The 15,544-nt window shown below is 43.7% G+C and overlaps 1 protein-coding gene across 2 annotated transcripts in view; it reads right to left on the reverse strand.

Annotated features, from left to right (window-relative positions):
- Positions 1-5,657, reverse strand: part of ROCK2 (Rho associated coiled-coil containing protein kinase 2) — a 100,205-nt gene extending 94,548 nt beyond the window's left edge. The window contains exon 1 of one of the 2 annotated variants that reach the window (XM_030489267.1): positions 5,085-5,656. In XM_030489267.1, coding sequence (XP_030345127.1) covers positions 5,085-5,234 — 150 coding nt within the window. In that variant the 5' untranslated portion in view covers positions 5,235-5,656. Of the gene's footprint in view, positions 1-5,084 lie in introns of both variants that reach the window. The other variant, XM_030489268.1, reaches the window with a different exon arrangement.
- Between the last annotated feature and the right edge of the window lie 9,887 nt (positions 5,658-15,544).

Below are 15,544 nucleotides of genomic sequence, written 5' to 3' on the forward strand. Positions count from 1 at the left end.
GAACTGTGCTCATTTGATAGCGTGGCTGCCCTTTTCTTTTTTTTCCCCCTAAGCTGTTACAGATACTGAATAAACGACCCACCCCGCAAACTGATCAACACAGGTGAAATATTGGGAGTGAACATTCCTCTTGGGAGTGCACACAAGATCTACATGCATCTCGTGGTGGAAAACACACTGAGGCTGAGCAAATTGACTTCTTTGCTTTCTTAAACTAAAAGTGAAATATTTTAAGCCTAGCATAGAATAACACAGAATATAAGAACACATAAAACTATCAGAAAATAGAACTGTCCCTTTCGAGTTAACTATATTGCTATATAAAAATCCATCACACGGGAACAATGAACAAAAGAATTCTGTTTCTTTAAAGCTCATCTTTTTCAACTCTGCAGTAGAAGTTCTGAAATCACAGACCAAAATAGAAAATTTATAGAAAGAGTCAGAAGCTAAGAGAGAAATAACAGCACAAGAACTATAACAAACAAGGAAAAAAAATTTCTCCAAGAACAGAAATTATTTGGCCTTTTAACTACTTCCTGGGCAATGAGTTTCAGGTCAGATCCTGCTAACTGCTACATTTTCATCTCTTACCTGTGTTTGCTGGCTCAAATTAACACAACAGATTGTTCTTGCTGATTCAAAATTATACGGCAATAAATTCAGGAAAATGAGACAACTTTCATATTAAATCTGTAAGCTCCATATGAAATGTGAAACACTCTGAAAGCTTACAAGGCCAAAATTTTGTGAAGGGGTACATGTTTGCCAACCATGATGACCTGGAGACCCTGTATTAACAGGGCTCAGCCTAGCGATCTGCTTAATTAATACTCTCGGTACAAGAGTGTTACAACAGTTGATTTGATTGCTATGGACAGATGCACCTATTGAAAAGATCAGAGTCACAGCTGTATCTGCAGCCCACCTTTTGTTAGGGGTGGAATTCTGGGGTCTCCATGGTAAGGATCGACTTAGATGAACACCTATTCATATTCAAACTAGTATAAATACACGCTTTACCTGACAGCTTTATTATTATTATTAAAAATATAAATAGCAATTTAGTTCAGTTTGTTTGTTTTTAAGTTTTAAGGCATGTATATTGAGATGCTTAACCACTCTCCTGCTAATCATCTCTCAGTTTCTCAGTCCATGAATGCACTCCCAGCCTAGCCCAGCACTGTGACCACAATTTCGCTGCTGCACTGCCTAATTAACAGTTTTAAGAACTCCCTCTTTCAAGCACTGACACAACCACAGCAGGGCAGGCAGAAGATAGTCAACACTTCACATCTCCAGGATAATAACAAGGTTTAAGCTTAACACTAAAATCCTAAGGCCTGCACTGAACAAGAGGGAGGGCAGACACTGTTTCCTTTCTCTAGACAACTACAGCTCCATCAAAACGACCAGGCAGACAACCGCAGGGAGGAGGATGATAAGGTTTATCAGAGCTGTTTGTCACCACCATAAAACTCTACAGTTGAGTTCGGCACGTGCTGAAGTGATACAATTACACAGGGCAAGGAGTGGAGGTCTGGATTAGTTTTACACAGCCTACATTGACCTATCTGTTCTAGTTTTAGAACACATTCAGTGTTCAGCCAACACTTATCATTGCACCCCTAAATAATACAGTTAATACTGTAGATAGAACATATATGTAAAAGGATAAGTACACAAATGTATTTGAGAACTGTTAGGCTCTTCTTAAATGTGGCTAGCAACTAGGAACTATTTGGTAGGAATGTATTTATAGAAGTGTTTCTTATAGATCACCCAAGGTCAAATACCATTAAGCACTATCATCAATGTGTACACACAGTACACATAAAAATGTCACCTCATTAAATTAGCTGATGACAGAAACTGGCAGAAGAGCAAATAATGAGAATACAGTAGTTTTATGAAGTGATCTGCACAATGTAAATGTAATACATAAAACAGGTCTTCATAACCACTAATGCAGCGTTACACAACCAAAAAGAGTAAGAGACTGTACGACAGAAAGCTGTGACAATAAAAGAGTTATTTATCTCAGCATAGGCAATCTAACACAGGCTTTCAAGATGATACAAGAAGAAAAAGAGCAGTCAGTGGATGTCTAAAGGAGGTTGCAAAAAACACTTCGCTTTGTACATATCTTTGCTTTGCTGAAGACACAGGCTATGCATGTGACCCATCCTAATGAGTAGAAAGTCCTCTATGTTATTTATTTTTAATTTAGCAGAAAAAGGATGATGATAACCATGCAACACATTTCAATTTGCACTGGTTTTAAATTCTGTCTTCATAACTACCAGGACAAACTAAATAGCGAATTTTCCATCTCTTAATGCCTCTGAATTGAGAATATTTGTCTTTTTCAAAGACATATTTTCATCAAACACAAATGATTATATTCAACACAGGCATAAATAGACAAGATATAGCAAAAATCCCATTAGAAAATCTAACAGTCTCTCTTGAGGCCCAAAGGGGGATGGGACGAAAATAATCAATCTATGCATTTGGCTTCATGGATTCTCCTGCTGAAGAAACAGATGGATGTGGTCAGCCATCCTGTGCTCAGGAAGGTACACAAAGAAAGTCTTTTCATTTAGAGCCACGGAGTAAAATCTCTCTTGATAAGCTGTGGAATTGGTATCTAGAGAAAGACAGCTTATTACCTCCGCTTCTCACGTCTTTCAAATTTGCACCATGTGTTGCAGATTAACAGTTACTTTTTTGCTTTTTACGGCTTCCCAAAAATAAAGCATGCACACAAAATGCAGAATAGCAGCTGTTTACGACTTTTTGCAGTGTAAGGAAATGAATTCCATTTTGAATTCCATTCCACATTTTTAGTTTTGGTTATGTTATTTTTGGAGGATGAAATAGTGGCATTCCAGCTAGTCTTTTTAAGATGTTATCCCTGACACTTAGTTTCTGTTGCTGTACTTCTACTTTTAATTGAAAACACATTTCCACTTATGATAATTTACACTTAAAGTGAGTTGTTTAGTAAATAAGTAAATTTTGCAATTTAAATATGATGTTTTCATACTTGGACTGCCTAGCAGAATGCCAACACAAAATTGATGTCAAACAGCATAAAGCAACAATACCAAAGCCCAAAAGAAAAAGCTTTTATGGGAAATCAGTTGCAAATTTTCTAAACAAGAAAAATAAACAGATAAGCCTGAAGTAGTTCATCATTTCATACACAAACATGTAGAATGCACAAGCTAGGAAATTTCACTGATCAGCCTTTTACTTGCAGCTAATTTTTAGCAGCAAGTAAAATATAATTACAGAAAGAAATTACATTTCTGTAAAATACACTTACAGAAAGAGTGTAGAAAACAAAGTGATGGACTTTGCCATAAAGAAAATAAACATTCGGAATCCAGCCAACACTCTCCCATGGTTTGCTAATTTCTCCAATGTATTACGTGAAATAGTGGTCACCACTGTAAGCATACAAATCAAACAATCAAGTGCTAAGCAGCCCAGTCTCAATTTTGCAATTAGAATTTCTCTTCAGAAACATAAATGGGATTTAGTCTATCTAATCTATGTCCAAGGCAGAGGGGGTGAGAGAATAAAAGAAACACACTGTTGAATATAAAAGCAGAGAGTGTGAAGAAGTCTACTGGGGTTAAGTATTAACCTGATGCATTTTTCAGAATGACTGCACTATTTTTAACTGCTCTTTTTTGGCCACAGGTCAAAGTTTTCCTAGCAAAATACCAAAGTGAAAATGCTGGGAGCGAAGCCCAGAGGCAGCTCTCTTTGCTTTGGCCTAGGCAAAAACTTATCTGAATCCAGCTAGATATGCAGCACTATTTCCCACTCCCCTTCACTGACTACTATGGCTGTCATTATGCCTCTGAACATCTATGAGAATACAGTACTCAAGCCTTGAGAAGAACATTTTTCAGACGTTATAGGAAATTCCTATATTCTCCACACAGCACAGACATACATACTGTTCAGTCAGTTCCTGTATTTTTGGCCAAACAGAACTGAGTCATTTGAAAGCAGAAAAAAAAGAGACTCAATGTAAGTGCCTTGAGCAACTCTTAGAAGGACTGGGATTTCTGCTCCCCTTTTCTGTTCCTCATAAGTGGGGCACATTGGAAATCTTGGGACAGACTGGAAATTTGGAAATATAAGGTTTTAAGACTGAAGCCCAGTAGCAGCAGTAATAATAATAGCCTTTCACTGTCTTTCCAAGGTTTGGATGTTTTAAATGGGGAAATATAACTCCCTTCCCACTCCTTCCTGAGGGCATGGATTTCTTACTGAAGGAAATTTCATTTCATATACTCACACAGAAAAATGCTATTTGAAATAGAAGACAGACGAATTGATTTGTCCCAATGGAAAATAATTGTGACCCCACCGGGGTCACCCAACCCCCCCCACCCCCCCAGTTTACATTTCTGCCTTAGGCGTGCCCTTTTCCTGGACTATTTCCACGTCGCACAGCAAACTTCAGCTTCACCAAAGGCTGGTTTTACGGGGCGGGGAAGGGGGTGATGTGAGAGGATGGGGACTGGGTGCCTGGCAGCGCGCACAAAGGCAGGTACTTTGGCAAGGGACACGCTAGGATTACGCGGCGCAAAAGCAAACGATGTAAACGATGCTGGGCGATAAATAAAAAAAGGCGCTTTCCTCCCCAGGTCAGATCTTTCCAGAGACGTTTCTCACTTGCCCCAAAATAAGCTGTACCTAAAGGGAGAGCGCTGCCTCCCGGCGCAGTGTCGGTCCCGTGTGTGCTTCTCGAACAGCCCCGGGGCCGAGGGCCTACTCCCCGCCGGCGGGGCCTCCCCTCCGCTGCCCGGCGTCCCTCGCCGGCGGCCCGGCCGGGGGCGTGGAAAGGCGCCGCCCCCCAACACCCCCGGGGAATCAGCCTCCGTCCTCCCCTAGGAAAGCTCCTCCAGGACGCGGGAGCCTTTTCCTTCCTTCCTTCCCTTCCTTCCTTCTCCCCCTTCCCTCCCTCCCTCCCGCCCGCCCGAGGCGAGGGCAGCGCTCCCTTTGTTACCCCGCCAAGCGCTTTCCCCCGCGGCGCAGCGCGGCCCGGCCGCCCCCCTCACCAGCAGGCTCTCCACGTTGACCGGGGAGCGCGGGTCGCGGATCATGGACTCCAGCTTCCTCTGGCGGCCCTCGAGCATCCCCGCCGCCGACTCCGGCGCCTCCGCCGCGAGGGGAGCCGCCGACATCTTCCCCGCCGGCTGCTGGCTCATCCTCCGGCCCGCCTAGCGGCGGCGGGAGACCGTCCCCCGCTGCCGGGGAGGAGGGGACTGAGCGGGGCCGCCCGGCGCGGGGCCTAGCGCGGCGGATAGGCCGGGGAAGAGCGGGGGCCGCGGCGGGCCGGGCCTGGGCAGAGAGGCGGGAGCGGAAGGCAGCGCGCCGCCGTTGGCCGCCCCGCGGCCGCCCGGGCATGAAGGGCGCGGGGAAGCGACCGCTGCTCCGCCCGGGCGCGGGGAGAGGGAGGAGCGAGATGGGAGGGAGCGCTTCCCGCCGTGCCTCCGCCTCTCCCCGTGCTCGGGGCGTCCCTCAGCGGTCTCCGGCTCACTGCCCGCTCCCTGCTGCCGGCCGGGCCATCACACGGGCTGCGCGCCCGCTCCGAGGGCGGAGGGAAGGAGGTGGGGAGGGAAGGGGAACGCGACGGCCGGCTCAGACTCCGACTCCCTGTGCTCCGCCTCGTCTGCTGCTCGGGCGGGAGCTGACAGCCCCGCCGGCCTGGCCCGCCCCCTGCCTGCCTCGAGTCGACCCGATGCGGCCCGGCCTCTTCATCCCCCGGCCTCCCTTACCCACAAGGCCGCTCTGCGAGCGGCGGCGCATAGCTCAGTGCTCACTCACCGCCTAACTATAACCCTGAGCTCAGCGCCCCGTGGCCGAGGCGAGGCCGGGGGCCGCCCTGCAGCGTTCAGCCCGCCGCGGCTGCAGCACCGAGGTGACCGACCGCTCCGCCGGCCCCCGAAGCAGCTGCTGCGGGCAAGGCCCGGCGGAGGGGCCGGGCCTGGGCACAGCAGCTGGAGAGGGAAGGGGCTGCGTGGGGCTGGGTGAGTTTGGCTGAGACCTCATCCTGCCCGCGTAGTGTGAAGCACTCCAAAACCAACCCCAGAACACTTGAGAAAGTGGGTGAGCAGTGTTTCAGCAGTGGTCAAGGCATGTACTAGAGGGAGGATGGAGAGCTAGCAGATGGGAGCTGTACAAGAGAAGATTCAGACCTCCCTCGATCACGCTGAGGAAGACGGATGTCCACCTGGTGTGCTGGATGTGGTTACAGCCACCTTGCCACGCTTGGCGGGCATTTTGAGGGGGCAGGATGCTCTTTACAAACCCAGGCAAGAGCAGGCTGTAGCTGGGAAAGTGCAGTTGACAGCCTGTTGTGGCTGCAGGGATGGAGGAGGTGAGTGGGATGTCAGGGATGCTCCATGGGACAACATTGTGGCTGAACTGTGGTTCCAGCAGCTCAGAGGTGAGGCTGACATGACTGAGCAGTATGACAGGGACATGGAAGTGCCATCCCCAGAGGTGGAGGGACCTCCAGGAGGAAAGGTTAACGTTTTAGTTTTATTGTGTTGACTTTCAACTGGTAGTTGGATGTCAGCTGATGTCAGAAAAATGGGCTGATATTTTAACTTGAAAGGAAGAGGAGAGGGAGTCAAAGAGAAGTAAATGTGTGAGTCACTTGCATGGTTTTGAGTGAGATCACTTTCTGATATTCTGAGTCAGGCCCATGGCGCTGAACAGCCCCCAGCTCGAGGGTAGATCAGGTCTGAGCATCAGCCCAAACCCTGTAACTGGATTCTGGTTTCTAGTCCACAGAATAAAAATCCCCAAACCTGACACGAACACACACACACGCACACACGTGAATGTTTTGAGAAGTCAGGTAGGACGTTGTGACTCACACTTCTTTCAGTGCACCACGTTGAGTTTGTGAGTTTTCTGGTGAAAATCTGCTTGGGAGAGGCACTGTTTATTTATATCATAGGATTACATCATCTCCCAAACAGATTAGGATCTGCTTTACTGCAACACCACCAAAAAGAAACATAATTTGCTCAAGCAGTTTACATTGCAATGAGATAAAAGTAGGTGCAACAACTTGTAGGATTGCTACTAGGATTAGGATGTGAAGTTACACGGCCTGGAATGTCAAGCATTAAAAGCTCTAAATTAGCTAAAAGACCAGGATTTCTTCACATGCAGACTGCTCACTGGCTAACTTCGAAGTGGCACAGCAGAAATGGTTTGGGGCTTTTTTTAAGAAGGTATTTAAAATGGGTTTGGACAAGAGGCCAAGCTTGAGGAGTGTGTCTCCAGTGAGCACTAAGGAGCTCATGCTGGGTTCTGCTCATGTCGACAGCAATTTTTGGGGCCATTTCAATGAGCTTTGAGTCAAGTACTAGGTGATGTGAAGATCTAAGTTCTCTTCCCAGTTTCCCCTTTTCTACAGACAAGCTGCTTCTCTTTTCCTAATTTTTCTTGTCTAGAAAATAAGCTTTGTAAAAACTAATATTTATCTAGCTTGTGTGATTTAGTGACATTGTTCAGGGTGCTGTTTAGACAAAGGTAACAGAAATTCTTAAATAAGCATAACAGCCCTTTTTACATACAAAAAAAAATTGTGATTGTGACTTCAAAAGCAAGTGTATAAAAGCAGTAACTTCTTGAAATTCTTGCCCAATAGATCTGTTCCTCCAGCCTTCAGGACATACCTGTTTGCTGATGAAACAAATTTTACTCTGTTATAGGGACAAACTGACAGCAGCGATCAGCTGAATTCCTTTGTATGACACAAATGCTCAACAAAATCATCAGCAGAAGCTTTATTACTGGTTATAAGTGATAAGTGGCAAAAAGAGCACCTAGAAAGTCAGATCCTTCCCTGAATATTTGCAAAACCACTGTTAGCATGTCCTAAAGGAAAAATAACCCCACCTTCTGTAGTCTTTCTACAGTTCTACCTTTTCTGCCTGTAGTGGCATATATTTTTAGGGTAACCCCTATCCCTAACAGTGACCATCTAAGAAAAACTGTTTTTACTTGATCGCGTGTGGTAGTTTTAAAGTCTGATGCAGTGCATTGTCGAATGGTATTTACCATGTTTTGTAAGGCAAAGTCCAAGCTTTACACCAATGTGCAAGCTGCAGCTGTAAGCCCATGAGTCCACAGTTGGGTCCTTCACCTTTCGCTCTCCTCCCTTTCCATTTAAATGGAAATGCCATTTTACTCTTTAGGTGTCTGCAGTCCAAATATGTCTTGGGTGTCCCGAGGCCGTCAGGAATTTGCTGTTGGCCATTTTCAGAACTTGCTGCATTTGTATGACCAGATTTGTAGGAAGTTAGTAAACTGGGCTTATTGGTTAAAAGTCATCAGCTTTAGGGTATTCTAAAGGGATCAAGCCTTCTCAGGAAGAAGAGGGATTTGTCTCAGAACCTCAGGCATGCTTTCACTACTAGCTGTTGCAGAAGGGGGGAAAGGAGAGAAACTACCCATCCGTTTTAGGAGAAGGGGCTGCTACGTTTTTAGTACTTGCTGCTGGCTCGTTAAGGCTTTTGTAGATGTTCTTCTTAGGCTCCCGCTTTCTGCAGGTGTTTTATAGAGACCATAAGAGCACTACTGATGGGGAAGTTAATTCTACTAATTGGTAAACCTAAAATTTGGGATTAGCATCTCATGTAGATCTAGTCCATTTTTGTGTTTAGCATATTGGAAAACAGAAGCATGGAAAAGTGAATTGCCAGTGATCTCATGGACGATCTCTACCTGGAGACATGAAGTGACTCTCATCCTGAATGAGAACCAAATTGTGACAGCAGAGTAAGAGGACAAAAAGACAGATTGTCCAAGCAAATACACAGTCTTTGAAAGCTGCCAAAATTAAGCCATGACAAACTGCTATGCGCAAAGGTACATAACTATCGTCCTGCCCTACTGCAGGATGACGCACTGATGTTTGAATATCAGTCACAGCTGATCATTGTTGTTGTGATGGAAACAGGAGAAGAGGTGGTTTTTTTAAATAATGAGACTTTGGAGGTTGTAGCTGAAGTTTGTCATTCTACCTCCAGAAAATAATTTACTTCACTGGCATAAGGGTTTCTTTATTTTCATATTCATGAATATGAAGTAGGGACAGAAAAGAATATAAGTTTATTGTGGTGGTGGGTTTTGTTTTTGGTTTTGGTTTTTTTTAATTTTGCTTTCTCATGTGCTAGTGTTTAATCAGTCTAAGGGTTAGTAAATTGTTTTTTCTGGATTAAAAATAACTCCCTTTTATTTTCGGTTAATGAAAACAGACGGGAAGAAAGGTACATGACTTCTGTATCTGGGAGATACAAAAGCGCATGTTTTTAAAGGAGTCACAAAGTCAGCCATACTCATCAACATCGCTGATTTTCTGATTCTAGTGTTGTCTTGGTGCAAATACTATAGTTATGCAAAGTCCACAAGAAACCACTGTTCAACAGTCTTCCATTTAATTCATAGTACAGCATCTGTTGCATTGCGACTACCGGCTTTAAATACAAGCAGCTTTTCCAACCCCATTATTTCCAAACCAGTCCTCTGTAAGAACAACACTACCACATCAATCACTAGCACAGGCCAGCTATAAAATTACAAACCCACTCAGCCATCTGTATAATTAAATGCAAACCAAACTAATCAAGTGGATGTTAAAGGAATTATCTTCATATGGTAAACTTTATAGATAAAGGCCTACATCTACTGTTCGTACTTGGGAAGGAATATATTTTTGTCCCCATTAGGTATACCAGATATCATTGCTTCCTGCTCTTTCAAACAGCATGACAGCTGATCAATGCAGAACTGTTAGTTGATGCTGTCTGTGCTGTGTTGAATTCAGTGTCTTAAACACAAATACCAGAGGATCAAAGAAGAAGAGGAGGTGTGAAAAGTGGCTGCGTAATGCCTGGGTGTGTCCTGATAATTCAGGACTTGGTCTTTGCCTGTTTTTTAATTGGTTATATAATTCTCCCCAGCTAACTAACATTTCGTGTGTTAATAAGGCAGTTTTCATAATTTCTTGGATGCATTGGGAAGACAGAAGTGAAACTGCAAATCTAGGTTAATTAAAATGCTTACGTGATGTTGATGTGCCAGATTCTCTGCTGCAAGTCTCAGGAGGAAAGTTGCAGTAAGCATAGCTTGGAGAGTAAAGACAAAGTGACCTCAAGTTTTCCTTTGCTGCTTTCTGCATTTAGGTGAAGTTTAGGGCTTTGATGCCCATAGGGATAAGTTGCAGTGTTTCAAAGGGCTGCTCTGATTTGTGAAATCCTCCCTGTCATGCTGCAGTAACGCTGCTTATACCTCACAGTACCTGGGAGCAGAGGAAGGTTTCTGCCACTCTTACTTCTGCTGTGAGCATTATCTCAGCACTTCCTTTACGTGACAAATTGTAAAGGTTGCAAAATTGGAAGTGTGCAGGGGACAAAGCTGCTGGTCCCTTGGAAGTGCTGGCCATAGCTTCTCAGAGCTGTTTCTGCCTCCTTTTAATTCTGACAAGGGGACAAAGGACTGATTCAGTCCTGTCACTTGCACGCCTGTAATACTTACCTTTTCCAGTGAATGTGTATCCATGTGAACATAAGCATTTCTTATTTAAGATCAAACATTTAAACACCTTCTTCCTAAAATGGCTCCCAAAGTTCAGAATTGAGCAAATAAGTTCTTTATAGAAAACCTGAGGAGAATCAGACATGTTAGAAGGGAGTGCCCAACTGTGTACCGAAGAAAACTTTTTATAAGAAATGCACTCAAATCCCTAGTTTTCCCAGATGATAGATAGTCTGAAGAATTATGTCCATCCTGATCCGAGAACATACATATTCTCCTTTCTGCATCCTGTGGCAATTCATGCTGCATATTCCACCTCCAAATAAAGTTCCTAGCCATTATCTTGCAAGTTTGTGTGTGGTTTTGCCTCTTTAGGGATGCATTCTGCTGAAGCAGTCTTTATGCAGTAAAAATGCATCAAGAAGAAGATGAAGAGGCCAGGAGGAAAAGATTCTCTAGCCTATTGATGAGAACATTCAGCAGGATGGAGGCAGGGAGGTAGATAGCAAAACCTTCACAGTTAGGTGGCTACTGGCAGGAGTATTTTTGGATTGCAGTCTTGGATTTTGATGTGAGAACCATTGTAGGCATCTAATAAATCTTTCTGTTGATCTGGCCTTTAGCCATAAGTATTGTGGAACTGGCTTGGAAAGTGACAGTAAAACCCTGGGCACCAAACACTCCCTGCAATTAGGGGGGAAATGCCAGTAGAAAATGACTTGCATGGAATGGGCTAAATAAAGATGATCCGTGCTGTAGTTCTGTGTGCATCTCTGAATACCCACATTATGTGTCTCTGTATTAGCACTGTCATTCCTATGATCTGCTTTTCGTCAAGACTTAGCTACTGTTAATTGTGGGGAAGACAAGCCAGTCTAGCTGTTACTGGGGTGTAAAAAACTATGGTAGCTGTGCCTGCTCTTGGGGAACTTGCAGAGGCTGTAAAATAAGAATAAGAACAATTGTGAGTGCACTAGCAAAGATGTAGCTTTGCAGATAAGAGTTTACACTCTTGGAGAAATTACATCTTTTTGTATTTAAACAACATCAGAATTATGATGCAGCAAAGTAAACAGTTGGCACAGAGAGGGACAAAAGAAGGAAAAAAGAAGAATATCCAGGAACCCTATCTTTTTTCTTCCTGTTTGGAAAAAATACCATTTTCCTAGTTCTCATTTTGTCCAACAAGAAGGACAGTTACGTTCAACAACTGTTATTACTAGACTTGACTCTCAAATAGTAAATGGGACCACTGTGTGAAGACACTAGCATAGAGATGATCTCAGTTTTGCCCCAGTCCAAATGTATGCTTCATCTAGGCTTTGGTGATGGGTGATGATATTAAAACAAGGTACTGAATGGAATAAGCAGAAGGTAAGGAAAATTAAAATTGCCATAGAAATGGTAATTACAACCAAATAGAAAAAAAAAAGAGAAGATTTTAGTAAATTTGGTATCAGATAAGCATCAGAATTCTGAAATTACTAAGTCTACATCTTCATTTCAGTAACAACTGATGTTCAAATGAGTTACTATTACCAGGATGATGCCGTATGATTGAAAATAGTAAGTATGATCTGTATCCTAAAAGGAGACAAATATGACAGTTCCAAACTCCTCCTGTGACCTCGGTAACATACAATGTTTAAAAGCACATTACTGGCAAATGACAAAGATACGGAAGAAAATAGCAAACAGTCTAAATGTACATCATGCTGGACTAATCACAGCTATAAAATAATGGGGGGGAAAGTGTCTCTGATCTCATTTACCTTGTCTTCAGCAAATAATGTGATATGATAAGGCTGGAGTTAGTGGGAATAACTAAGGGAAATTTTAATGTACATTCTTTGTAGGATCCATCTATGAAGCATTCCAGAGGGTAACATACTATTCCTAGACTACAAAGAGCCAACTATAGGTAGGACAGCAGTGCCTGATGGGGTGAAATAGAAGGGTACTAGTTGAATCCTTGAAGATTTGGATTGGAAGGAATGACAAGGACCAGTCTTGGTCCATCTTGTTTAACATTTTGAAATTGGAGCCTTTTTGTTTAGCAGCATGAAATCAGGGAGCATGCTGCTGATTCACACCAAGTCAGAAGACAACATCAACAGAGGGTTGAGGATTGAGATATTGCTTGGAAGATCTGGATTATCTCAATGTCAGGAATGATAGAAATAGGATGTAAGTAAATGGTACAGCCAATAGAGGGATGTGCCCTTGGGGACTAGGAAGAAATTCTGATATAACGTGGGAACTTGCCATTTGGAAACAGCTGAGGAGAAGTACTTCAGGCTTCCATTAGTTGATGGAAATGCGGAGTTAAAAAGGGTAAATGGTACTGTAAAAATTAACAAAAGATACTCAAATAAGATGGGGTAAGGGCAAGATCAAGTAAAAACACTGCTGGGACATAAATAGTTCTGCTTATCGCTCATCTGTATTGAAGAAGAGGAACTGAAACTGGGGATTGGGCAAAGGAACAAGGCAACCTGTTTTATGTGAATTTGCCAAGTCCAGCAGAGGGGTGACTGAGGATGTGTTGGTGTTGGTAGATAGCCAAGAAAGTCCACACCAAGAAGACTAAGAGCTCTGCAAGAAGACTAAGAGCTCTGAACATTACAGAACAGTGCTGGCAGACATATGCATGTAAAGTGCAATGGAAAAACTTAGATGAGAAAGAAGTTTCTAGATATAAATGCTGGGGGTTTGTACAACCTTCATCCAAGTAAAAGCAGGAAGAAAATAACTACCTGTGGGGTGGTCAGTGCGTTTTGAAAGGGCTGTACATGTGGGGACTGGCATCGTAGGGACAGGAGTTGGAAGCCCTCAGCATCGTTTCCAGTTCTTTGTTGGTGTGGCTGCAGACATAATGGTTTGTAAGAAGCATCGTGCAGGCTGGATGAAAGTGAAACCAAACTATTTCATGACCAGCTAAAGACTTTGTGGAGGTTGCATTTTAGTTTAAAACCCACGGTGAATATAAGAGAGGTGGTCTCTTATTTCAATCTCATAGCATGGACATACGTAGAATAAGGAAATTCTACTTTTGTCCAAGGGAATTTGAAGCACAATTCTGCTTCTTAGGAAGCTCTCAAAGGACTGGGGATCCCAGAAGTGGGAGAAAGGGGAAATTCTTCCTCGTATTGAAGCTGTTGCCCTGCACAAAGGCACCAAGTTCGTTGGGTCAGTGAGGAGGAGCATGAGAATCAGGGCTTCTCACCCTGGGAACCAGCATGCTCCTTTGGGAGGTGTGTCCCCATCCCTCTCCGTCTGGACAAAATCAAAGTGGTAACAGGAAGGATTGAGTGTAGCCTGCCTCAAAACAGCCTCTGCTATGGGGTCTCTGCTACCTAAGTAAATGCTCTGATCATTGAGCTGTTGGGTTATTGGGGACTTTCCTCCAACAGAGTTTATCCCCTCGTTTTTTTTTCCCAGCCAAAACTATTCAGCAAATTTGAAGCAAATAGTTTAGACATGACTGAAACCACATTTCCCAGGGAATTAACTATTTAAATAAATAAATAAATCATCCAACTCTAGCTATTACCACTTTTAAAGTCAATGCTGCTTCTTTTCCACCTAAATTAAAACACATTTTTATCTAAGTATAAGAGTTCAACCCATCTACCCAGCCAGGGTAATAAATTAGGGCTCATTGCTTATGCTGTTCTGGGGCATGCAAGGCCTATTATAGGACATACAAATAATGCTTATTTCTTCAGCTTGCCAATTTTTTCCTCTCTTTGTAGCTCCTTTCATCCCATCAGTTCCAAGTTGGTCCCTGTAGGAGGGGGGACTCTGCACTATTAAATTTTCATCCTTTTCAGGTCAACTAATTCAGAACAAATAAAAAAATTAAAAAGAAGTACTTTTGCCACAGAGCATACTGCTAACGTGTTGATAGTTTGAATAGATGATGCCATGCCACAAGATACAAGCTAAACCAGAGGAAACAAAAATAAAAAGGGGGGTCCCTGCCAATGGCAGGGGGGTTAGAACTAGATGATCTTAAGGTCCTTCCCAACCCTAACCATTCTATGATTCTATGATTTCTATATCTAGCTATAGTTGATAAAAGTGTAGGAAATGTTACAGTAGAACAGAATTCCAGCTCAGAACCAAGCGCTGGATGTGACACTGTCTGCAAAGCAGCACCATGAACAGAGATTTCACTACAGAAAAGAACAAAATTGGTTTTTTTCAGAATTTTCTGAGCAGCTGCCTGAGATTCCCCCATGACATGTATCGCAGGCAGGCAGCTGCAGAGCTCACAGAGGCTGGTACCACCATGGCCTAAACCCCCTGGTCTTCCAAGACTAGGGGAAGCTCTTGAACTTGGGCTGTCAGAAAGTCTTGGATGGGTCATATCTGATGTGCTGGAAGGAAAGCAGCAGCTAGGGAGCTGGGGGGAAACCGGTTGCTTTCCACCAGATTGGAATTTGATGGTGGAGAACTGTTCAACCAGAAGTTTTCTGATCAGCTCACTTGGACTGTATGGTGTGCCAGCATTGTGCTGCATCCTTCGGGATTGGTAGTTTCCAAATATTTTCCCTAGGCCATGGTGAGCAGCCCTTTGATACATTCTTTACAGCATTTTCAATTCCTGTTCGATGCCAAGTGTAATTTGCAGCTGGTCAGAGATGTAGTTGAAGATGTCCCTGCTCATTGCAGGGGGTTGGACTAGATGACCTTTGAAGGTCCCTTCCAACCCAAACCATTCTGATTCTAGGATTCTATGCGTGGTGGTGGTGTGGGGATTCAGGAGCCAGTGGAAGGATGGTTGCAGACATCCCTCTAGTGGCCCTGCAGCCTCTGGGAAGCCTGCAAGCAGCTCTGGCCATCCCCAGACTCAGCATGTCCATATAGTTGTGTCTTTGTACACTGTGCACTTCAGTCAGTGTGTGGGGCTTGGGACACATCTGACATAAACAGATAATAAATGGCAGATAATTTC

This window comes from Strigops habroptila, chromosome 6 (assembly GCF_004027225.2).
Source record: "Strigops habroptila isolate Jane chromosome 6, bStrHab1.2.pri, whole genome shotgun sequence".
Classification (NCBI taxonomy): domain Eukaryota; kingdom Metazoa; phylum Chordata; class Aves; order Psittaciformes; family Psittacidae; genus Strigops; species Strigops habroptila.